This window comes from Nicotiana tabacum, chromosome 16 (genome assembly GCF_000715075.1).
Source record: "Nicotiana tabacum cultivar K326 chromosome 16, ASM71507v2, whole genome shotgun sequence".
Lineage (NCBI taxonomy): Eukaryota > Viridiplantae > Streptophyta > Magnoliopsida > Solanales > Solanaceae > Nicotiana > Nicotiana tabacum.
The window spans coordinates 142,287,132-142,311,871 of NC_134095.1; the positions used below are offsets into that span (position 1 = coordinate 142,287,132).

Genomic DNA, 24,740 nt, shown 5'->3' on the forward strand with positions numbered 1-24,740 from the left:
AAGTTTCCTATAGGAGAAAAATTCATCAGACTAAGATTTCGATCCTAGGTGAAAGTTCATCGGACTAGGTCTTCTATCTTAGGAGAAAAATTCATTAGACTAAGATTTCAATCCTAGGAAAAAATTCATCAGACTAGGTCTTTTATCTTAGGAGGAAAATGTGAAGAGCAATGGCAACATTTTGTGCACACTAGCAAGACAGGTAAGGAAAAAGATTTGAGAAACTTCCCTTTGTCGATTCTTCTCTTCCTTTTTCATCATTTTTTTTGTTTTTGTTTTTGAACCAACTTGCTTGCACTACTTTGTTCCTGTTTCAAATAAAGAAAACTTGTGAGTTTAAATGTGGTGGTTAGTTTGTGGCCCTGACCTCGAGGGCGATTTCTCTTGCACTTGTCACGATCAAATTAGACTTCAACTTGGAAGACATTGCTTGTTATCGACCGACTGCTTTTCCGGACAACCCTTATCACAAGAAATATCCTGATTCGTTCAAGTCCAATACCTTATGCATGATGCATTGCACTCGTGTTCTAACATTCACCCAATCTTTGCATTTTACATCAATCCCAAAGAACATCTATTATCACCAACTCAGTGCACACACTATTCTCCTCGGTCTTATGTCATTTTGATGTGCTTGCCAGACTCGACTTTGTGTGATTAAAAAGCCAATGACAGATTTTGAAGTCATTTCTCACTTGTTTTGACAAAACAGACTCAAAAGGACACAAACAAAACAAGAGGAACAAAATAAGGAGAAAAATGGAAAGAGATGGTATCTAACAAGAAAAAAAATTTTACAGAGGAAAAAGAATAAAGTAGAAACTAATCTGATTTGAAGGCCCTCCCCACTGACCATGACATGCATTTTGGATTAGGCGGCCTGATCTGTCAAGCAAGTCTAATTTTCAAGTCTTGTTATGCCTCTAAGCTGTGAAACTGGGCTTCAACGCTCCAATTGTCCTATTTGATCCACGATCCTCAGTTGACTTGTGATGCCCTGAATGTTTTTCACCATCAAGCCTCTCTCATTTTGCTCTTCTTCCTCAACTCACTGTCGCCTTACAGTGCCCATGAGGGTTTTCACCGATAAGACTCTCTCATTTTATCATTTTCTCTCTTTGCGATGTGAACAAGGTATTCCCCATAATACAAGAATATCAGACTTCCACCACACACTTGATTTGACATCCTCAAAGATTGGTTAGAAGGTCTTTCTTTGGACCGTAATGTAGACTTTTGGACAGGGTTAGAAAGAAAGGGTGACATGAAAGCTCAAAATAATTTAAGATGAAAGGGTTCAAAATTACAACTTTTAGAATCAAGTCTTTTGGCAAAATTAAAACTTCTGCCCCAGTTTCTTGGAGTTTGGGGAATTTTTTTTGCTTCGATGGGATTTATAAGAAAAAATGCCCCACTCTTGACTTCGGGGGATTATAAAATATTTTATTTGGTATGACCGAACCGTAAGGCTGCCTACGTATCTTGACGTGTCAAGAATTAGGTCAAACGTAGTTCAAACACAATGTTTTTTTCTTTTCCTTTTCTTTTTTTTTGCTCTTTTTCTTTCTCTTTTCTTCTTCTTTTTCTCTTTTCTTTTTTCTTTTCTAGTTCCCAACTCTACTTCTGATTCCAAAAGAGTGTATGGAACAAAGCAAATTAAGGCTCAAAAGAGGGGTATCAAAAGATAAAAGTGTTTGGGTAGCAGAATAAAATGCCCTCGTCATACCAAACTTTAAAAATGCCAAGTACAAATATGCAATTGAAGATAAACAAAGAAATCATACACAGTTATTGACGGCATCAACACAAACAGAAAGTGCCAATGGGCAATACCTTTGTCCTAGTGAATGACCCTTGCCAGTTCGGAGCAAATTTGATTCAACCTTATCTTGATGTGGAAGAATGCATTTCAACACTGACTGATTTACCTCAAACTGCTTGAGAGGAATTTCCTTGTTGTATGCTCTTATTAACCTCTTGATTTCCCAGACTAATTGCCTCAGTTTCACTCAATTCAAGCTTTAGGTTATCTCAGGATGTGTAAATCTTTACTTGTTTCCTCAAATGCCTCATTTTATCACATTTAAAACTGTGTCATTGCTTCATGATTAGATTAACTTTCAAGACCAGACTGAGAATTATGTGTGCATGTTATGTCACTAGAGTCAACATGAAAAGAACTATAAGAGGAAAAATCACCTAAACAAAACTGACTAGAACTAACAAAAACATGAGATTGCATTAGACAGATGGTGAAAAGGGTTTGAACAAAACAAGCAAAATAGACATGAGTTACAACCCTGGAATAATCCTAAATAACACTAAACGAGTTAGTACAACTAAACGAACTAGACAAAATAAGAAAAAGAAGGGTTTAAGCCACAAGATAATATCCGGATTATAACCCTAAAATAACTCGGACAATAGAAATGACATCAAAATAAACCACCAAAACTCCTCCCTAGCTAGCCAAGAAAGGAGTGTCTTTCCAATTACCAAGCTTGACATCTTAGCCATTGGGTTGCACATCAAAATTACTGGGACCTTCACCAATTTCAATATCATTAACCTCAGTTAGCAAGTTTCCAAAAGGATGCTCATACTCCCTGTCACCATGCATCTTTCCCAAAAAGTGTGCATCATCATGTGTAGGTAAAATATTCTGTGTAATGTTCTGGGTGTCACTGTCCTGGACCACAATTATCCCTTCTTGAATCATTCTTTCTATCTCCTTTTTCAAAGCACGACAATCTTCAATGTTATACTCTTGGACATTAGAGTGGTACATGCACCGTACAGTAGGATCAAAACCTTTTGCATATGGATCTGGAGTATAGCCGATGAGCGGCTCAATCAGGCCAGACTGTTTTAACTTTTCAAATAAGCTTATGTAGGATTCTCCGATTGGACTGAAAGACTTTTCTCTTTGCTGCTGCCTTCTCATTTTGTACTCCGGCCTTGGTTGGAACCTCTTTCGGGTAGGGGGTTGACATGCTTGTAGATGTGGGTAAGACATTTGTGGAGGCGGTGCAAGCCGTTGCAGGTTTTGCGGGCGTGGAGCATACGGCGGTGCATTATGGATAGAGTACTGGGAAGGTGAGGTATGACTTTGGGGATTTTGTGGAGGAAAGTAGCATTGTGGAGGATTATTTGGAGTACGAGGATATTTGTGGGGTCGGTATTGAGGCTGAAAGCGTTTAGCAGGAACGCCCACTGGATCATGTCGTTGGCGGGGCTCATCAACATCTTTTTTATCAATCGGAGAACTGACCCGAGCAACTTGTTCGTTCCATCTGAACCAAAACTCCCTAAAACTTTCCTTGGGTCTCTTTCCTTGGGCATCAGGGACTTTGAACATAGTCTCGCTAGAGGATCGAGGAAGAGTAACTGGTGGAGGAGCTACAAAAATAGGAGTAGATGTCGGAGCAGGGTATGAGGTTGCTTTGGCTGGTAAAGCATGGAAAATTTGGGAGGAAGTGCCATGGTAATTATGGTAAGGGGTAAAGCCTGGTGCATGTTGAGGGGAAAGGTCAACAGTAGTGGGAACCTGGGCTTGTGATAGTGGCGGGATGGGGGCATGGTTTTCAGTATAGTTGGTAGGGAATGAAGGTGGAAGATGTCCCTTAATCCAGGCCTGATACATTTCCGCCGTCTGATGTTTCAACCCTCGGACCTCCTCTTTCAGTTCTGATTCTAATTCAACAATTTTCCTCGGCGGGTCAACAACTCCTGTGTCCAAATCTTTGCTAGCCATGACTTCCTTGCTTTTTGACCTTGTGTTGTAAAGAAAAATTACCAAAGTGCCACAAACTAACCACCCTCTGTTATAATGAAAGTAACAAAGAGGAGCAAAACAAAGCCAACATGTTAGCGTTAGGACATTTATCAGATAGAAATATCACATTGCGTGCAATGCCCCTAGCAACAATAATGGTTCTAGAATGACTTCGAGGGTCACAAGGTCATTTGGCATCATCCTAATTTTGTTCATTTCAACCTTCTCTTTTCTTTCTTTTCTAGCACTTCTTGGCTTGCTCCTTTTCCTTCCTCTCTTTTTCTTTTTAATTGTCACTTTTTTCTTTCCTCTCATTTCTCATATCCACAATTTCATCTTTTTTTTTCTTTTATGATGATTCGATCGAACTCTATGTAGGTTGCCTACGTATCATGTCCCTCATGAATCAGATCAAGCGTAGTTCTGAAAAAGTAATAGACAAAAATAAACTAAAAAACAATTTTTTTTTTGGATTTTTCATTTAATTTTTTTTGGTTTTTCAAATACAAAATGAGAAGTAATATAACAAAAGACTCGATATTACTGTACAAGACTAGAAAGTAAAAGACAACACGAATGACAAACTCAAAACATAAAAGTATCTTTAAGCAACTCCTGAATGCAGTGGTCTTGGGGTATTTGTCATGCTCGAGCTCTAGTACACTGATCCATACCTGAATGAGAAAAATAAGACTAAATAAATCAGTGACTCAAGACACCATGCGACACCACAACACCTCCTGTTGGACATATGCAAGATACAATTGGGCTATTTTTTAAAATTAACCTACGTGGCCAAGAGTGGCTAGATGTGCAAACTCAACAAAGGTGACCTCAAAGACATGAAAATATACCTCACTAAGGCTTATATGAATTCAAACTCCCGTTAATCATGACCCAAAATTAATTTGCAAGAATGACTCATTTTGCAAAAATGGCCGATATGGCCAGAAGTGGCTAAAGATGCAAACTCAAAAAGGACGGACCTTAAAGAAATATGACACCTAGTTGTGGACTCAAAATCCTAAGACATGGGTTATTGAACCACTTTTGCGAAAATGACCCCATTTTGCAAGAATGGCCGATGTGGCCAAAAGTGGCTAAATATGCAAAATTTGGCTAAGACCCCGCAAAACCAAGAAGCTAAGACTTACTAGGAAGACCGAACCCTATGTGGGCTGCCTATGTATCCTACCCCGAAAGACGAGAATCAGGTATGCGTAGTTCAGGAAGATTGGACATGGGAGAAAACTTTTAAAAAAAATGATACTAATTTGGAAAAAATATATATTTTTTATTTTTTTGAAAAATGATGGAAAATGTAAAATATTTTTGGATTTTTGGAAAATGATGGGAAGGTGTAAAATCTTTTTGGATTTTTTTTTTTTGGAAAATAATGGGAAAGTGTAAAATCTTTTTGGATTTTTCATTTTCATTTTTTTCTGTCTTTTTTTTTTGAAAAAGTAGTGAAAGAACAATATAACTGGGCCCTACTTGCTTCATCTTTCACCTTTCTTTCCCAAACATCGGTCTGCCAAATGACCTTTTTACCCTCAAAGATGCAACATGTATCGCATAGAGATGATTGAATATCATTTTGGGCCATGAGCCCATTTTGACAAAATTTGAATAGGCTTCCTACAACGGACATGGTGCCTGGGACCGAGCCCTACTAGGTCCAAATGACATGATGCAAATAAGAATGACCTAAAGGCTGATCTAAGTTTGGGGTCACTAACAAGGCAATTCGGGGCGGCACATGGTCGATGACAATTTATAAAGCAGTAACACATAAGGAAAAGCGATAAACAAACAACCAACAAAAAAACAAATAAGACAAACAAACCAAACAAACAAAGCAAATAAAGAAAACAGACACTTCAACGGAACATCCTAAAAGCCAACAAGATCAAGTATCAGCTCGAACCTGCAAGTCCCCAGCGGAGTCGCCAGAGCTGTCACACCCCTTTTTTACAAACCTCACTAACTCTCTTAAAAATAAATAAAAGATTTAGTAAAGCTCGAAAAGGGTTTTCAATTAGAAAGTGACAAAAATTTGTATTTAAAAGGATTAACTCAGAGTCGCCACTTGACATTAGTTTCGGTATGCCAGGTCACCATTTTTTTAAGAAATAAATTTTCCTTTTAAAACACTTTGGACTTCGAAACTAAGTCGGCACCAGAGATTCGGGTAAAGGGGTTCATTTGACTCGGGGAGAAGGTGTTAGGCACTCCCCAAGTCCCATGAAAGTCACGGTTGCGTACTCGATCTAGTTGGTTTTTAAAATATTCAATTGAGGTAATAAACATAGAAAAGGGAAAGCAAACACGAGACAGGCTCGAGGTCGTTCCCGCATAATAAAAAAAAAATACTACGAATTCCACTTTGGGCCTCCAAATACAAGTACTTCGGAGCATACCCCTAATAAAATATATACAAATTATGCGAGGCATTCCCCGGATAAATTTAACTAAGGGAACGACTTCTCGCCTCAAAACTAAAAAAAAAATACTAAGCTTGCCTACCCAAGTGAGGTCGGCCTAGGCATGCCCCTAACGATTAATTTAACTAAAAGAGATAAAACAACGTAGAATCCATGCAATATCCAAAGTTTTTTGGCTTCAACACATAAAAAAAAGTTCCATTGTTAATTAAACCAAGACCAACACGTGTTATGCACATTTGGTATTTCCCTGCCCATCTGCTTTAATAATTCATGTCACTAGAATTTATCCTACTTCAATTCTTACCCAACAAATACAAATAGGAACGAAGCAAACATACAATTCATAACTAAACATTTATCACATGAATTTCAAGTAGTAAGTAAACTAGGTACAAATAAGCATAGTAGAAAAATTAATTAAAATAAGTGCTGAAATAATGTCAAATTTAGGAGGAGAAAGAGAAGTGGACCTCGATTAAAGTGGGGACTTCTCCAATTTTAATTAAGAACTCAGCAAGATGTACAACAAATAATCCGCTCCAATTGAATTATGAGTGAACCGTAACCGAAACTCGGATCCGTAACCTCGAACGACGACCTCACTAGGAACTCGGCTGCAAGTAAACTTATTTTTCCACCATCTCGCGATTACATATATCTTGCTTCTTTAATGTTTGATTAAAGTGACTTATAATGTTTAATCGCTTCAACTATCCCCTGTCCGTTTTTGATTCCCTTTTTCCCTTTATCTGCTTCAATTACCCATCAGTTGGTATAAAGACCACATCCTAAAAAAAAATCCTTCATATTGTAAATAGGAACCAAAGTCAAAAAAGCACTGGAAATTCAAGCCGGTTTCATCCCTTTTGTTCGTTCCTTTCTGCTAGTGCAGATTGTATCTCCTTTCCGTTATATGTGTGCGCTTGACTCATAAAATTAGGGGGGTCCGGCTGTTTTGGGGTTAAAGTGACGGTTGATGGGAGTTTTAGGGTTTTGGGGTTGAAAAATGGAGAAGAAAGGTGTTGTGCGGCTGATTCATTTTTTTGGGGTGTTAGTTTCGTGGCCTCCAGAGTTTAAGGTCTTGTGTGTTTATAAAGAAGAAAGGTTAGGGTGTAAGGGTTAATTGGGCCAAGAAGATTGGGCTTGGAAATTTTACAAAATTGGGCCAAGAAAAGGTTAAAATTCAATTTAAATACGTACGAAAACTCTTAATTGATTTTAATAAATTATTATATTTAAAAGTAAAACTAAAAATTAAAGTTAAAACTATTTTTGATAGTTTCAAAGATGATGTTAAAATAAAATAGATTCAAAGTAATATATCCTTCTAAAAATATCTAACACATGAATTAAATAGGGACATATGGAACTATTTTTTGTAATTTTCAATTTTGTGATAAAAATAATGTAAAAGAGTCAAACTTAATTGAAATAACTATATTAGACCTAAACTAAGTATTTAAATGCTAAAATATGTAAAATCTTGGGAATGGTCGAAAGTCACATGTCTGCACTTATAGCTCTGGATCACCCTAGGATATGGTTCAACTGTCAAATCCTAATAGGCGACCAACTATGTGTTCATGTCAAATATAATCGACCATTGAATGACCTAAGAAACTCTTTTCTTCTTTTATTCAATTGCCCTGGCCAAGGTTTTAATTTGGTCATTTATAATTCATGACAACATGGAGCTTAAACTCATTACCAAGAGTTGACAGATTTCATCTTGATGAATCACTAATTCTACAAGTATTCCATCGTACCCAATATCCTTTCAACTATCGCCCTAAGGCCAAAGATGTCTAATATTAAAGCACAACAAATAACTTATCAATTATTATGACAATCTCAGGTCAAAGGAAATTCTTACATCACATTCTTCAAGAGAATATCTTACTGACAGTTTATGATAATTCTAACCATTAGGAATTATCCAATAAGCCGGTTCAATGAATCATATCTCTATATGCATCATCTATCTATGTGATTTAATTAATGAGATCAACTAATCTTTATCCCATAAATACGATCACATAAATATTGATCTAATCGGATTACTAGTGTCTAAATTAATAATCCTACAATCAAGAACAAATTTAAATTAAATTGTAAGAGACTTTGCTCTCATTATCATAATCTCTATCACGATGACAAGTCTCAAAATTTAATTAAGGACCTTATCAAGTTAATCAAACAATTAATAATAACTATGATAAAAGAATGCCATATATTTTTATATCGAATAACGTTCACAAAAATATGTTCACATCATCAAATATGAGATTGGCTAGAGCATATATACTATATCCCTAACGACAATTTCAAACAAGACACCACTAAATTTGACACCACTTGATATAATTGTACTTCATCTAAATGGCAAAGTTAGGCGGGGATAATGTCATAGAGAAAGAATTATTGAATATGACAACTTATTAATTAGACACCTCAACCTGAAATTAGTTGATGTCATCCTTATGAACCAATTATATATACCATTATATACTTTTTTTTAGGGTTATTTCATTTCTACAAAAATAAATAACTCGGAGTTTCGAATAAAATTCTTCAAAATCACAGTTATTCTTTATTAAGATACAATATTAAACATATCTTGCATAATAACAAAGGGAGTCCTGGAGCAACGGTAAAGTTGTCTCTGTACGATCTATAGATCACGGGTTCGAGTGTGGAAGCAACCATTAATACTTGTGTTAGGGTAGACTGTCTACATTATAAACGTTATGATACAACCCTTTTCCGGACATTGCGTGAATAGAAAATACCCTGTGTACTGCACTACCCTAATTATCTTGCATAATAACAACTAAACCATTATATTTATCACAAAGGTTTAAATTCTAAAAATATAAATAATCACCAAATGTTGTGGTGAAATCTCTTATATGACGAAAGGTTGCTTTCAAGCTCTAGGAAATAAAGTTGGCAGGAGAGTTTTACTTTTAAAAGTGGACTTTCTAAAGAATTCAAACTAATCAAGCTCGATAAGTTTGCTTTCAAGCTCTAGGAAATAGAGTTGGCAGGGAGCGCTTTACTTTTAAAATGGACTTTCTAAAGAATTCGAACTAATCAAGCTCAAAAGTAAAAATCGAATAATAGTGTTTGTGAAAATATCCAAAGCATTTTAAATCAAGATGAATAAAACTTAAGGAAAAAAACCATTAAATAGTTTTCAGAATATTCTTCTAGATTCTTCCTGCCTCAAAAACTCTGAGCCCACCTCCAATCACATTGTAGAGTAGACTAGTACCAGTAGACATCTTGGACCATTGAAAACACAAAGTAAAAAATAAAAATAAAAATAAAAATAAAAGAGAAAGGTGAAAAAGCAAAACAAACAAACAAAAAGGAACCTGAATTCCTAAATAGAGTCTGAGAGTGAGTCAAAAACAGAAACCCACAAAGAAACCACCATTTTTAGGACTAGAAAAAAGAAAAACATACGCGTGCTCATTAAGCCAAATTCTTCTTCAAACCCTTTGTAGATCTTCACACAGTGACCTTCTTCAGATCTACACTCTCAGCACCATCTCACACATTGTCTTATTTTCTGGGTGTAACCAAAAAATTCAAGAATTCAACATTCCCATATTTATTTTGCTATTTACAACAACCCCCCCTTTTTTTCCAGATCTATTAAAAAAAATTAATAATAATTAATAGTTATAGTAATAGATAGTACTAGACACGTTAACAATGCAATCGGGAAATGCCACGTTGGTTCCGGAGAAAATGCACGGCGGTGGTGGAGGAGAGGCGGTGGCACCACCGCCACATCAGCAGCAGTGGTTTATGGGTGATGAAAGGGATGGGTTTATATCATGGTTAAGAGGTGAATTTGCAGCAGCAAATGCTATAATTGATGCTTTGTGTCATCATTTAAGGTTAGTAGGTGAGCAGCCAGGTGAATATGATGGTGTAATTGGATGTGTACAACAAAGGAGAGGGAATTGGAGCACTGTGTTGCATATGCAGCAGTACTTTTCAGTAGCTGAAGTGATCTATGCATTGCATCAGGTTGAGTGGAGGAAGCAGCAAAAAGGGGGTTTTAATAATAAGAGGAATGGTGGGGGGTCTAGAGGAGGAGGAGGAGGAGGGGGTTGGAGAAGTGAGGGTCATAATTTTTCTATGGATGCTAATAGTAAAGAGTTTTATAGTAAATCGAATGGGGTCGGAAAGATTGATGTTATAGAAAAAGAAATAGATGTGAAGCAAGGGGAGAAGAAAGGTGAGATTATGCAATGCTTGCCATGTTTTCCTTTTTTTATGTATTAGATATGATGGTGTTTATATTGTTGTGATTAAAGGAGTGTTACTGGGAATTTATCGATTGAAGGACTATGTGATTCTATAGGGTCTTTAGTGATTACTAAGTTGAAATTGATCATATATTTGGAAAGTCCTTAGTTTAAGTACTATGCACTGGAAGTGTAGAAAAGATTTACACAATCAGGTTACTTAAAAGGAAATTCTATTTGTTAAACAATAATTAGTAAGCTAAAATAAATGATGAGTAATCTGCTATAACACCAGTGTTATTTAACCTTTTGTAGTAGGTAAACTTGCCATATATTGTAGGTTACCAATGACGACAACAACAACAACAACAACAACCCAGGAAAATCCCACAAGTGGGGTCTGGGGAGGGTAGTATGTATGCAGACCTTACCCCTACCCCAAAGGGGTAGAGAGGCTGTTTCCGAAAGACCCTCGGCTCAAGATAATAAGAAAAACAAGAAAAACAAAAGGGGAGAATATTAGTTTCACCATAGAGATCATAGGAAAAATAGAAACCTAAAATGCATAAGAAAAATACAAGGTAGAAATGATGGCTAGTAAATAGATCTAGCACCGAAAAGAGGAAATATTAAGACACGACAATGCCCCTAGTAATTTTCGATTAAAACCTTACCAGACTAGGCTCACAATGGAACAAAGTAACGCAAGACTCAACTAGCTCCTAGCCTACAACTGTAATACTCGACCTCCACAAATTTCTATCAAGTGTTATGTCTTCGGAAATCTGAAGTCTCGCCATATCCTGCCTGATCACTTCTCCCCAATACTTCTTAGGCCGCCCTCTACCTCTTCTCGTGTCCTCCATAACCAGCTGCTCACACCTCCTCACTGGAGCATCTGGGCTTCTCCTCATTACATGCCCGAACCATCTGAGTCGCGCTTCTCGCATCTTGTCATCAATGGGAGCCACGTGCACCTTCTCCCGAATATCATCATTTTAATCTTGTCCATCCTGGTGTGCCCGCACATCCACCTCAACATTCTCATTTCAGCTACTTTCATCTTTTGGATATGTGAGATCTTAACAGGCCAACACTCCGCCCCATACATCATGGCCGGTCTAACCACCGCTTTATAGAACTTACCTTTGAGTATTGTTGGCACTCTTTTGTCACACAAAACTCCGGATGCTAACCTCCACTTCATCCATCCTACCCCAATACGGTGTTTGACATCTTCATCAATCTCCCCTCCCCATGGATAACTGACCCAAGGTACTTGAAGCTTCCTCTACTTGGGATAACTTGTGATTCAAGCCTCACATCCACGCCCACTTCCCCCGGCTCAGTGCTGAAAATACACTCCAAGTATTCCGTCTTCGTTCTACTCAGCTTGAAACCTTTAGACTCAAGAGTATGTCTCCAAACTTTCAGTCTCTCGTTAACACCGGTTCGTGACTCATCGATCAGAACTATGTCATCGGCAAATAGCATGCACCATGGCACCTCCCCCTGTATATGGTTTGTTAACGCATCCATCACCTGTGCGAATAAGAATGGACTGAGCGCAGAGCCTTGGTGTAACCCCATTTCAACCGGAAAGTGCTCAGAGTCGCCTCCTACCGTCCTAACCCGAGTCTTAGCCCCATCATACATGTCCCTAATCGCCATAATATAGGGAATCGACACACTTTTTACCTCCAAGCATCTCCATAGAACTTCTCTAGGAACCTTGTCATACGCTTTCTCCAAGTCAATAAACACCATGTGCAAATCCTTCTTTCTCTCTCTGTACAGTTCCACCAACTTCCTAACAAGGTGTATAGCTTCTGGGGTTGAACGACCCGGCATGAACCCGAACTGGTTGTCTGATATAGACACTGTCATCCTCACCCTTGCTTCAACGACCCTCTCCCATACTTTCATGGTATGACTCAGTAATTTGATACCCCTATAATTATTACAACTCTGGATATCACCTTTGTTCTTGTACAATGGGACCACCGTACTCCACCTCCACTCGTCTGGCATCCTCTTTGCCTTGAAAATAACATTAAACAACCCAGTCAACCACTCTAAACCTGTTCTCCCTACACCCTTCCAAAATTCCACTGGAATCTCGTCTGGTCCGGTTGCTCTTCCCCTACTCATCCTACGCATAGCCCCCACGACCTCCTCAACCTTGATACGCCTGCAGTGCCCGAAGTTCCGGTGACTCACGGAATGCTCCAATTCGCCTAGCACAATATCCCGATCCCCTTTTTCATTCAGAAGTCTGTGGAAGTAAGTTTGCCATCTCCTCTTAATCTGGGCATCTTCCACCAGTATCCTACCATCCTCGTCCTTGATGCATCTCACTTGGTCCAAATCTCGAGCCTTCCTCTCTCTCAACTTGGACAGCCGAAATAACTTCTTCTCCCCGCCCTTTTCCCCTAGTTCCTCGTACATACGGCTATAAGCTGCAGTCTTCGCCTCTGTGACCGACAATTTAGCTTCTTTCCTAGCTACCTTATATCTCTCCATGCACACTCGCCTCTCCTCCTCACCTATGCTCCCCACTAACTTCAGGTATGCCGCCTTCTTCGCTTCCACTTTACCTTGGACCACTTCATTCCACCACCAGTCACCTTTATGCCTACCAGATACACCAGTCGAGACCCCTAACACCTCTCTCGCAGACGCCCTTATACAGTCTGCTGTTGCTGACCACATAGTGTTTGCGTCCCCACTGCTCCTCCAAGCTCCCATAGCCAGCAACCGACACTCCAACTCTTGGGCTTTATCCTTAGTCAAGGCTCCCCACCTGATTCTCGGTGATCCCCGAGCAGACCGTTTCCTCCTCGATAACCTAATACCAACATCTATCACCAAGAGTCTATGTTGTGTCGCGAGTGCCTCGCTCGGAATCACCTTGCAATCCTTACACAAACCGCATGTCACACCTCCTGAGGAGAAGATAGTCAATTTGAGTCTTCGCTACCCCATTTTGAAAAGTAACCAAATGCTCTCTCCTCTTCGGAAATCTAGAGTTCGCAATCACCAACCCAAAAGCCTTGGCGAAGTCCAACAGCGTGGTACCTCCTCCGTTCCTCTCCCCAAAGCCAAGTCCTCCATGCACCTCGCCATAACCACCTGCGCTTGCCCCAATATGACCATTGAAATCCCCTTCTATGAATAGCTTCTCGGCAGGCGGGACCTGGCGCACAATCTCATATATCCCCTCCCAGAAGCCCTGTTTAACCTCTTCAGATAGGCCCGCATGCGGCGCATAAGCGCTAATGACGTTCAGGGTGTACTCTCCAACCACCAACTTAATAACCATCAATCTATCATTCACTCGTCTAACTTCAACCACAGACTCTCTAAGTTCCCTATCCACCAAGATACCTACTTCATTCTTACCTCTCTCGACTCCTGAGTACCAAAGTTTATACCCGTCTGCATCCCTCGCACTCGACCCTACCCACCTTGTCTCCTGGACACACGCTATGTTGACCCTCCTCTTCTGGAGAATCTTCGCCAACTCTATAGACTTACCTGTCAATGTACCTACGTTCCATGACCCGATTCTTAACCTATAGGCACCCCTATTCCTTTTACCTCTCTTGCCTCCCGGCGCACCCCCTAACCCCTGCCCTACCTCCCACCCTCCCCCGAGGACATGACCTCACTCGACCATCCCAGACCACAGCCACTATACCTATGACAGACTAAGGGGAATCAATAACACACCCAAAGCAATGGACCAAGATAGGCAAAGACAGGCTACAACTAATTAGCTCACTAATACAATGGATACACTAATATGAACTATGACTGCAACAACTTAACTAACACAATGAAGGGGACAATGAAAAACGGGAGGTACCAAGTCCCGCCGGTAGAACCTGGGAGTTGTCTTGGAATATATGTCGAAGTTGCGTCCACTTAGCACGTTCGCATCCAACTCCTGCTGACCCTTGTCGGGGTTGTTCCTTTTGTTTGCACCCGCGCGTCTCGCTCACCAAGAGTCCCTAACCTGAAATACACACACAACACAAGGAAGACAAACAAAGCCGGGGGTTGTCACCGCTACCACTGGGAGGCCCCTCCTGTAGCAAATGAGAGCTAAAAGGTTGCAAAAGATGCAGAGTTGGTAGGCGTTTCTTGAAATTACAAACCCAGATTTAAGAAACCCAGATTGGCGTTTCTTGAATTCTAGATCTTGCACCACCGACACAATAAGGTACTAGGTAGCAGCTAAAAATCCAATAAGGTAGGTTACCAATGAATGCTTAGTAAATAAGTTGCTTGCAATTATTTTTTACAGCGCCAATGCACATAACTTAAACCTTTTTATATTTGTGTTCTGATTAAAGGAGTGTTCGTTGGAATTTATTGATTGAAGGAATATGTGATTCTATAGGGTCTTTAGTGATTACTAAATTGAAATAGATCAGCTATTAGGAAAGTGTTAAATTTCAGAATCTTTGCTTACTTTTCTATTTACTGGTTAAGAGACAAGATAAGGTGATTATTAATAATTTAGCAAATTGGCATTCGTGAGTTGTGGAGATTTGGATTTATCACCATTTAATGATAATGATATTTGTTAGTTTCCCTTAATAAGAGTGTAATGTAATTTGCTATTACCTATTTAGTAAGGGGTTATGTTAAATAATGGAGAGGCAGATTGAGTGCTGCTTGTTAAAAACCATAATTTCCACTTTAGGATATGTGAAATCATCTGTGAATCCGAATATTTTGTGAGACTGACCACATAATAACTGCCCACAACGAGGTGAGTTTTTCTCATTTCATTTGTGTCCTGGTTTGAAAAATATCTGGTCCACCCTTTTCAAGCTGGGACTGCTCCTTAATCTTTTAGTTTTTACTAGGTGTTTCAAAATATTTCGGAGCAGAATATGCATTTATTGCTATGCGAGTTAACAAGTTTAACTGATGGTTGCAAGGGTATTGCGGACATCTCAAGGTTAAACTGCAACAGTGCTTGCAGTTATGTGTTCAAGCTATTGAGTGTGAATCGAAGAAGTTCTAATGCTAGGATATTTTATTGTCAGTGTGAGGGGGTGGGGCAGAGGTGGACCCAGGATTTGAATGTGGCGGGGCACATGAGCTGACTGCTCAACTAGTGCTCCATCAGCAAAATATATAAACGTGTTCAACATATATGCACATATATATCTAGAATTTTGCCGAGTTTAGCGGGGTCCGGTGATCCCTCTTCTCTGTGCATAGCCTAGGGGGTGGGGGGATTGCTTCTTTTGCTGAGATACTTTATAGTTTTATCATCCATAAGGCAATTGGACACTGGGAAGAGTCTTGGAGCTTGTATCTTGTGGTATCGATATAATTCGGGCCTTGCAGATTATTCTGTCAAGATAGTTAGGATGACAGAATCTTGATTGAAGCAAGGATAATGAATGCCTTTAGTTAGCTTCATATGATTGAATGCACTTCAAAATTAGCAAAATAATTTTGGCATATCCTAGACTCATATTCTATCTTTTAATTGTTTCCAAAGCTACATGCTTCAACTGGCCATTGGTACCTCATGATCAAGCTTAATCAGATTTTTTTGAGGAAATCATTTGATCATGTAATGGTTATTATTCTGAACTTGAAAGGAATTTATCCCTTTAACTTGATGCAAGGCTTACTTATCTTTTTGTTTTTGTACATTGTATAACTTCCTTATTATCACATCGTCGCAAACCAATGGGTGAACCAGAGTAAAGTACATCCATATGAACTAAAATTTGTTCATCGTTTTAATTGCAAACGCGTAAATGTTTATTGTAGCTTCTCTTATGCATCTTAAGCTAAGAAAACAATTTTTTCTCTTTTTCATTTACGATGAAACAGAATTGTTTGGAAATCCAGAAGGAAATAGCTCAATGAAGAGTTCAGTTTGCATAGAAGCTGCTGACTCACAAAGTGAAATAGACAAAACTGATCATAAACGTGATTCAAAGTCTGATGGTACGCAGTTTATTTTTCTGATTGAGATCTTCTTAGATTTCGATTGTTTGTTCGAGCTGCATTTTTAAGGAGTGCATCGTGCTTTATAATTCACTAATAAGCCATATAACATATCCACCCCCCTCCTTATCAAACCCCCTCCCCCTCCTTATCAACCCGATCAGCCATATCAACTACTTCTATTAAGGGAATTATGTTTTCTACCTGTGCTGTTTATGTTTGTGGACATTGATTGTAATATGGTCTTGTTTACGTTTTACTTGTTTATCTTAGCTAACTACAATCCTCAATCAATATCATTTGCATGTTTACCTTTTAAGGGTCTTGGAATGTGGAGAATGAATCCCGATCCAGCCAAGTACCAAACGAGAAGCAGAATGTTACAATTGTACCAAAAACTTTTGTTGCTACAGAGATATGCGATGGGAAACCGGTAATGATAAAATTTATAGCTCCTTCTTTTTGAATTTGAGAACAAATATACATCAACACATCTTGTGAAGTTTAGGACATTACAGTTTTTGTATTCTTGATGTAATTTGAATACTGCCTATCATGTAATACTTTTGTTGACCTGTTGGACTCCCTGCATAAAAGGGAATCAGAAGTCTTTTTACTGTACATATTAGCACCTTCTTGGTGCAATTTGAAATCCTACATATAAATAAAAAACTTAAGTGCAAGACTAAAATCTCTTTGTTCTTACACTAAGATGCAGCGGTGTCTTCTGTAGGTTAATGTTGTTGATGGCATGAAACTGTACGAGGAACTGCTAAGCAGTTCAGAAGTTTCAAAACTTGTTACTTTGGTAAATGATTTGAGAGCTTCTGGGAGAAGAGGACAGCTTTCTGGTAAGTAGTTTAATCTGCGTTTGGGGTGGTGACGTGACAATAAAAAAGTCCTAGTTCCTTTTTTACCCTTCGTTTTGTTTTGGTGTTTGGGAGGGGGAGGAGAGGGGTTGAATTGGGTTTAAGCACATTAATGTTCTGAAGGAATATGTGTGATGGACCCACTTACAGACACCTGACAACACGATGTTGACATGGATGCTGGATAATTGAAAATAACTTCGCACCTTTTGCCAGAATTTCCTCATCTGTTGCTTCTCAGTAAAATATATCCTCTTTGCATCTCATATCTCCATCAAAAAGATATTTTCTTTTAGACTGTATGCAGGTTTATTAGATGTGTTGTGTGCATGTATTACCCAAGTGTCTGACCTGCTTTTGAGACTATTTCTGAGCATGATCAAAGGTTTGTTGGGGAAATAAGACGTCTGCGAAGTATATTGTGGATGGATTGCCTTAGTGAGTGTGTTTGTTGGTTAGGTTGTGAGACTTCAATAGTCAGCATGCTGCACTAATAATAATGTCTCTAATAGAGATAAGTTATGTATGACTCTTTTTAAGGGTGAATTTATCTTGGAATGTGAAGCAAGATCATTGGAGACTACGAACGATGCCTTCACTGGAGTTAAGTCATAAGCTAGCTTTTTTTTTTACTCTGAATCTGCCTTTTGAATGCAAATCCCGAATTGTCAGTGCTAGACCATGCAGGATTGAGTTTTTCTGCTATTAATGGGGGAAATAGTGTAATGTTCAGTCGCCTGAGGATGAACTTCGAAATTAAGCTGAATTACCAAAAAATAGAATATAATAGATTTCAACTTTAGTGTGCATATCCAATTCACATTTATTTTTCTTGAACCAGTGTTTTGGATAGCGTACGGCGACAAATAGCGACGAGGGCCCGCTTCAGTGAAGTGAGGCGCATAGCGAAGCACTCGCCTTTTTCATGTGAAGCGACAATTTTTACAAAAACATAAAATATTATATACATATAACTAAAAATTCAATAACAATAATATATTAATAAATATATCATTCAAAAATTAAAGACTCAATAGATAGTCATAGACTCATAGTAGACTATAAGTCAATAATTGAAAAAAAGGCAAACAAAACAGGGCCTGGAAAAAAACAGAGTGTTTGTTAAGAGAAGCAGCAGCCTCTGTTATTTTGCCATAACAGGGACTCGAAAAAGCCTCTGTTATTTTGCCAAAACAGAGCCAAAAAAAAATTTAGAGAAGAAGAAAGAGGAAGGAAGGAGCCCCTGTATTTTGCTCGAAAAATAGAGCACAAAAACAGACCTCTGTTTCTGTTCTTTTCGACAAAAAACAGAGGAAAAAAAATAGAAAGAAGAAGGAGAAAGAAGAAAGAAGAAAGAAGAAAGAAGAAAGAAGAAGAAAGAAAGGAAACTCGGAGAAGCATACCTGGTCTTTCAATGGCAGAAACTTGATGAAGAAGAAGATGGCACTTGGCAGAAACCTCAAGCTTTCAGATGAAGAAGACGATGGCACAGTAAATGCGAGCCCTAATCGGCTAATCGCGAGTTCAGATAAAGCTCTGTTGTTTTGTTCGAAGTTGAAGAAGCTCTGTTGTCAAGCCCTAATCGCGACCCTTTTTGTTTAATCTTTGCCCTTTTTTTTTTAAAAGCGACGCTAAACTCGCTTCTCGCGACACTGTCGCCTCTCGCCACACAGGCTAAGGCGAGCGCTATTTTGAAACCCAATGCAACAGAGGGTCTGTAGCGACACTGCCTTGCATTGCCTCGCCTCACACTATTAGCGCAGAGGCGAGCGCTATTTATAACAGTGTTGAACAAAGCAAATAAACATGTGATGTGTGGATTAGGTGCACTTCACATGTTTGAACTCTACCACAGACAAAGTGCCGGTATTTAAGTGTGGAGAAGGGTAGAGGGACAACCCATTATCCACCGAGTTCTGAACTGTAGGCTAGCTGGCCCTCTGCCCTCAGGTATTTCTAGGTCTTTTACATAAATTTAAGGTCATGTATTCATTTCTTCGTCCTTTTACTTTGTCTCTTATATTTTATATCATGCAGTTTTTGCATTGTACTATTCCTTCTTTTTTTCATCTGCTTAATCTTCGTCTTTGATTAGTCCGTTCTTATCTAAAACAAAATGTAATAAAGTAACTTTTTCAGGAAGTCTTCTATATTAGAAAAGTATTTCTACTGATAAAAAGATTAGGATGCTAATCCTCAATGTCTTTGGTTGAACCTAAAGTTCAGTAGCACGTGATAGTAGCTGAGGTTGTTCTGGGGCATGGTTCTCTGGTGATTGCTACTAGTAGTAAAAATTGAAAATGGTTTACATTTTCTCTGGGCATGTAGCACGTTATTTGTAGTAATAGAAGAGAGGAATGTAGTTACATCCTTAAACAATAGAACTGGTGTGGTTTGCTCCAAACTTGTGTGAAATACTTTCTTGGGGCTAACACTTTTACTCGTTAGGACTACTATAAACTGGGAAAAACGCTCAGTCGAAAAACAATTGCCATACAGATGCAGCTTCAGTGTGCGCTTTATGCTGGTTTACCATTACAGAGACTTTATTACCAAATATCTGAGTACTGTGCATCCTGTAGTATTCTTAAATTCTTCAAATGCTAGATGAGCAAGAGCAATAATTAAGAAAGCACATCTGGATATTAGATTCTTGTGATTGAAGTGCTATCCTTTGTATCTGACGCCTTAATATAGATGTCAATGATTAGAAATGTTGTGACAAGCAGCGCAGACATTTATAATCTCGAAGAGACCGATGAAGGGGCACGGAAGGGAGATGATCCAGTTGGGCCTACCCATTGCAGATGCACCTCCTGAAGATGAAGCTGCCTTTGCAACATTTAAAGGCATGTTTAACATTTATGAAATAGGGTAAACTTATATATCTTTGCTTTCTTGTGTATTTATGTGGTTAATCAAAATTTTGCAGAGCGGAAAATGGAAGTGATTCCTAGCTTGTTCCAAGATGCTATTGAACGACTAAGTGCTATGCAAGTTTTAACTGCAAAGCCAGATGCTTGCACTATTGACATCTTCAATGAGGTTACAAGCAGTAGTTGTAATTCTTACGGTCATGGCGATTTTGTTTAGGAAGCTTAGCAGACTTGATACATTGTTTGTAATTGTAGGGGGACCACTCACAACCTCATATGTGGCCTTATTGGTACGGGCGGCCTGTAGCTATGTTGTTCTTGACAGAATGTGAAATGACTTTCGGTAAGATGATTGGTGCGGACCATCCTGGCGATTATCGAGGCTCTCTCAAACTTTCTTTTGCACCAGGGTAATCCTTTCCTCGGGCTTTGTTGTTTGGTTTGTTATATCTTTTGTTTTATTTACTAGTTTGTCTTGTGCATGTATAGTGGAAATTGCACTTTTCATTGATATAACTTGGTTCGAAATTAAGTTGCTACATTATCCAGCCTAGCACATTAAACCTTCAAATTGCATTCAATGGGTAGATTTAGTCCTTTTGCTATAGGTATTGGAAAGAAGTTTTAACAATATCATGGACTTTTCATGTCTTTTGTTCCTTCCATCCATTCCTCAAACCTCCACAAACATCCCTTATTCCAATTACTTTGTACTGAATACTGCAAATCCTCACCCCCCCTTCCTAAAATAACTTGAGGTTGCAGTAACTTGCAATGCTGTGATGGTGACAAGTTAGGACCAGAAAAGAGTCTTAATGGACTTGGCAGCAAATGGGAAGGGTTAAAAGTTGTAGTAGCCACAGCAAATCGTATCCACTTAGTTACACAATTACTAGAAGGATTAATGTGTTTCTATGAGACCAAAATCAAGATTATCCCACTTATTTGGACTAAGAATGCGAAAATAACAGACACACACACACGTGGTACTTTATGTTCCATTGCCTCCTTTTCCACTTTGCTACTTTTGTCTGTTTAATTGTTTTTCTTGGTTAATCACCTACTAATCTTTCTGCTATGAAAATGCACAGATCCGTACTTGTAATGCAGGGAAGATCAACCGATTTTGCTAGACATGCTATTCCATCCATCCGTAAGCAGCGTATACTTGTGACCTTTACAAAGGTGCAGCCAAGAAGATTCAAGTCTGGTGATAGTCAGCGTTTCTCTTCATCAGCAGGAGGTCCTGCCTCCCAGTGGGTCCCTCCTCCTAGCAGGTCACCAAATCATATCCGTCATCCTTTTGGGCCCAAGCATTATGGTTCCATGCCAACAACCGGCGTATTACCTGTTCCAGCTGTTCGTTCACAGCTAGCTCCTCCAAATGGTATCCAGCCAATTTTTGTTCCCGCTGCGGTTGCACCACCTATGGTTTTTCCTGCACCAGTTGCTCTTCCACCTGCCTCAGGTGGATGGGCAGCACCCCCTCCTAGGCATCCCGCACCACGACTTCCACTCCCTGGCACTGGCGTTTTCCTTCCTCCAGGATCTGGAGCTTCAGCCACTGGCAACAATCCTGCTGAAAATCCAGCTTCCTCAGAAAAGGACAATGCAGGCGCTTCTCTGAAAGATAACATGGATAGTGAAGTAGAAACACAAGAGTGCAACGGAAAGATAGATGATAGTGGTGCAGAGAAAGCAGTGGCTGATGAAGAACAACACTAACTGCTGATTTCAGCAGCTTGTAAACCAGTTGAAGCAGTGCAGGAACCAGAACAGAAAAAGGGTGACTGTTTTGTCGGAGGGAAAGTTTTAGGTTAGAAACTGCAGTGAGTTTTGAAGCCAAATGTAAAGAGCGGCCATTCACACATCCAGTAGAGCAAAGGAAGGGAGTTATCTGTTCTCCATGATCCCCTTTGCTTGCTCTTCCTTTTTGTTGTCTTATCAAACATAAATATATATATCTCGTATATTAAATTAAATGAGGAACTTAGTTTCAAAACTATATTATAGCTCCACAGAAAATTTTAACTCATTGAATAGAAGTAATGAGGATTTCTTTCTGTCAGCTGCTGCCCTGTTCTCATATATGAGATCAGCAAACTTGTATGCTAAAATATTTATACTAAAATGAACTTGGACATTTTCTTTTAGGTGCTTTCTTACTCCTCCCCTTGGTTGCATTGCAAATTTTCCTGTTGTCTGAAACACTTTCTTTCCTATGCTGATGCTTGACAGGTAAAATCTTTTTCCTTGTCTGTGACGATCAAAATATATTCTTACCTCTATTTAACATGGAAATTGATAAAACCATATTAGCTTGCATTTCTGCTAGGGCCAAATACTACTGCCAAGCAGAAGGTAAAAATGTCCTAGTAGAATAACTGTTCTATCATTGTGTCAATATCACTTCTTGTGCTTGTCACTATTAACCTGTGTGTAGAATCTGTTAATTTTTAGCTGATTATTTGTTGTCATATTGTGTCAGTAGAATCTATAATCTCTTAGCTTATTATCTGAGATGGAGGAGGTAACACTTGTGTTGATTTCCTGTGATCATTCTCTTTCGTTCCTTTCAAGATTTAATCAAAACTAAAGGTGTTAAACGGGCTGGGTTGGACCGGTTCCGGACCGGCCCAGACCGGTAGAACACGAAACCGGCTCGGACCGGTAATAAGGGGCTGGGCTGGGCTGGGTAAGGGGGTTTGGGGGGGTTGGCGCGGTTCAGCTGGCCCAAACGGGTAATCGGAACCGGTTGAACCCGGTAGAGTGAATAGTAACTCTTACGGGTTAACCGGTCCGGTTCAAACGACTAGTTTTTTTTTTAAAATTTTTCGGACTTGGGGGCCCCACAGATCGTTGGCAACTGTCAGACCATGTTTTGGTCTGTTGGCCAACGGAAATATTGCACAAATAGCCTATTTTTTTTTTTTAATTTTTAACCCTTTTTCAATTTACAAAACTAACCTTCTTTAAAACTATAAATACCCCCCCTCTTCTTCATTTATTCACTCAATACTCATTTCTCAATCTCAATTTCTCTCATTCTACAATTTGCAAGACTTCAAGTCTTCAATCTAATATTATTTGGCTCTCTTTTCTTGAATTTAATTTATCGTGTTTTGTCATTTGAAGTTTGAACTTTGAACAATTGAAGTTCAAAATTGAAATACTTGCTTGACGTTTGTTCGTGGTAACATCGGTTGAAATACTTGAAATACTATTTTACTTGTTGAAAAAAATGTAAACCTTTCAATTTGTAAGTTTGAAACTTTGAAATTTGAATTAAGAAATAAAAGTAGCACTTGCAATAAGTGCATTTTTTCCCAATTTCCATTGTATTCTTTATGTTAGTACTTTGTAATGCACTTATTACAATATTTATACAAAATTCCAAAAAAAATAATATTAAAATTACACTAAATTCGGCCCTCTCAACCTGTAACCCGTACGATTCAGTTTTTACCCGGATGAACCCGAACCCGTTAAGAACCAACCCGGAATCGGTCCGGATCGTAACCTGTACGGGTCCAAACAATGGAGGCCCGGCCCGGCCCGGTTAGCCCGTTAAACACCCATAATCAAAACATAGAAATTGAGCAGCGTTATTCTCTGGTCATAAAGTCTCCCGTTTATGGTAATAGTTTAGCCCATTACTCATATCATATGCTTTGTGCTTAGGCCCGCCCGCATGTTACAGGGTTTAGAAGCTTGCTTCCTTATATACCCGTCATGTCTCTTGTGTTCTATCGATGTGGAATTTGTCTTGGGTGTTACATATGTATACCCCATTCACGGACTAAGCTTCCTTGCGGAGTTTTGCTCTACTATTATCTCAAAGATGCGAGATTCATCTTAATTCAGTTGAACGTTGAGGTTTGCCCCACTATCGCCTGAGGTTGCCTGCAATGATCTGTAACATCACAGAGCCTACTAGTGATATTGTACGCTTTGTGCTTAAGCTTATTTGATTTTAAAACACAACACTAGAGATTAAAGGCTTGCTTTCTTGTGTACCCAATATTTTTTTGAATATGCAATTTGTGTAGGGTGTCACACATTTCCTGCCGTGTGGTGGTCTGGTCTTGGATTTAAATTCTAAGAACGGAAAATTTATTGACAGTTGCTTATAGAAAGAAAGAAGAGCTTCCTATTCAAGTCGTGCAATACTACAATAGGACATCACTAGTGACTACATTAGAGTGGAGCCAAATAAGTGTACACTTTTTGTTAAATGATTTAATTAAATCCAAGAAGTCTGGAAAGCGACACTTTACACCCTTTCGAGCATTTATTCTTGAGACATTTTGCCCCTTAGGCCGAATGTCAACAATTTTTTTTAACATTCTGCTTATTACCCTTCTAAAATTTGAATGAGACGGTCATGGATCCCAAATTGAAAAAAATAGTAAGCTTGAAATTTTTTGCGAGATCTATTAAACCACCAGGATTGAATGGAATTAGTTTGGCAGAATCTTAAAGGCATTTATTACGACCTGCCCCAGTTCTTTTTTTAGTTTTTTTTT

The 24,740-nt window shown here is 38.8% G+C and overlaps 1 protein-coding gene across 2 annotated transcripts; it reads left to right on the forward strand.

Moving 5' to 3' along the window:
• The first annotated feature begins 9,579 nt into the window (after positions 1-9,579).
• Positions 9,580-22,367, forward strand: LOC107804155 (RNA demethylase ALKBH10B-like). Of its 2 annotated transcripts, XM_075233389.1 has the most exons (8): positions 9,580-10,477; positions 16,353-16,469; positions 16,790-16,902; positions 17,203-17,320; positions 20,068-20,187; positions 20,271-20,383; positions 20,470-20,624; positions 21,306-22,367. In XM_075233389.1, exons 1-8 carry the CDS (start codon positions 9,946-9,948, stop codon positions 21,937-21,939), a joined length of 1,902 nt encoding a protein of 633 aa, XP_075089490.1. In that variant the 5' UTR covers positions 9,580-9,945; the 3' UTR covers positions 21,940-22,367. The 2 variants fall into 2 exon arrangements, with proteins under 2 accessions (XP_075089490.1, XP_075089491.1); XM_075233390.1 differs by lacking the exon at positions 16,353-16,469 and having other exon boundaries at positions 9,586-10,477.
• Positions 22,368-24,740: the final 2,373 nt, after the last annotated feature.

Coding starts and splice junctions, on each gene's coding strand:
- LOC107804155 (XM_075233389.1), top strand. CDS start 9,946: ATGCAATCGGGAAATGCCACGTTGGTTCCGGAGAAAATGCACGGCGGT. Junction 10,478..16,352: donor GAAGCAAGGGGAGAAGAAAG/GTGAGATTATGC, acceptor ACGATGAAACAG/AATTGTTTGGAAATCCAGAA. Junction 20,188..20,270: donor TGCCTTTGCAACATTTAAAG/GCATGTTTAACA, acceptor AAAATTTTGCAG/AGCGGAAAATGGAAGTGATT.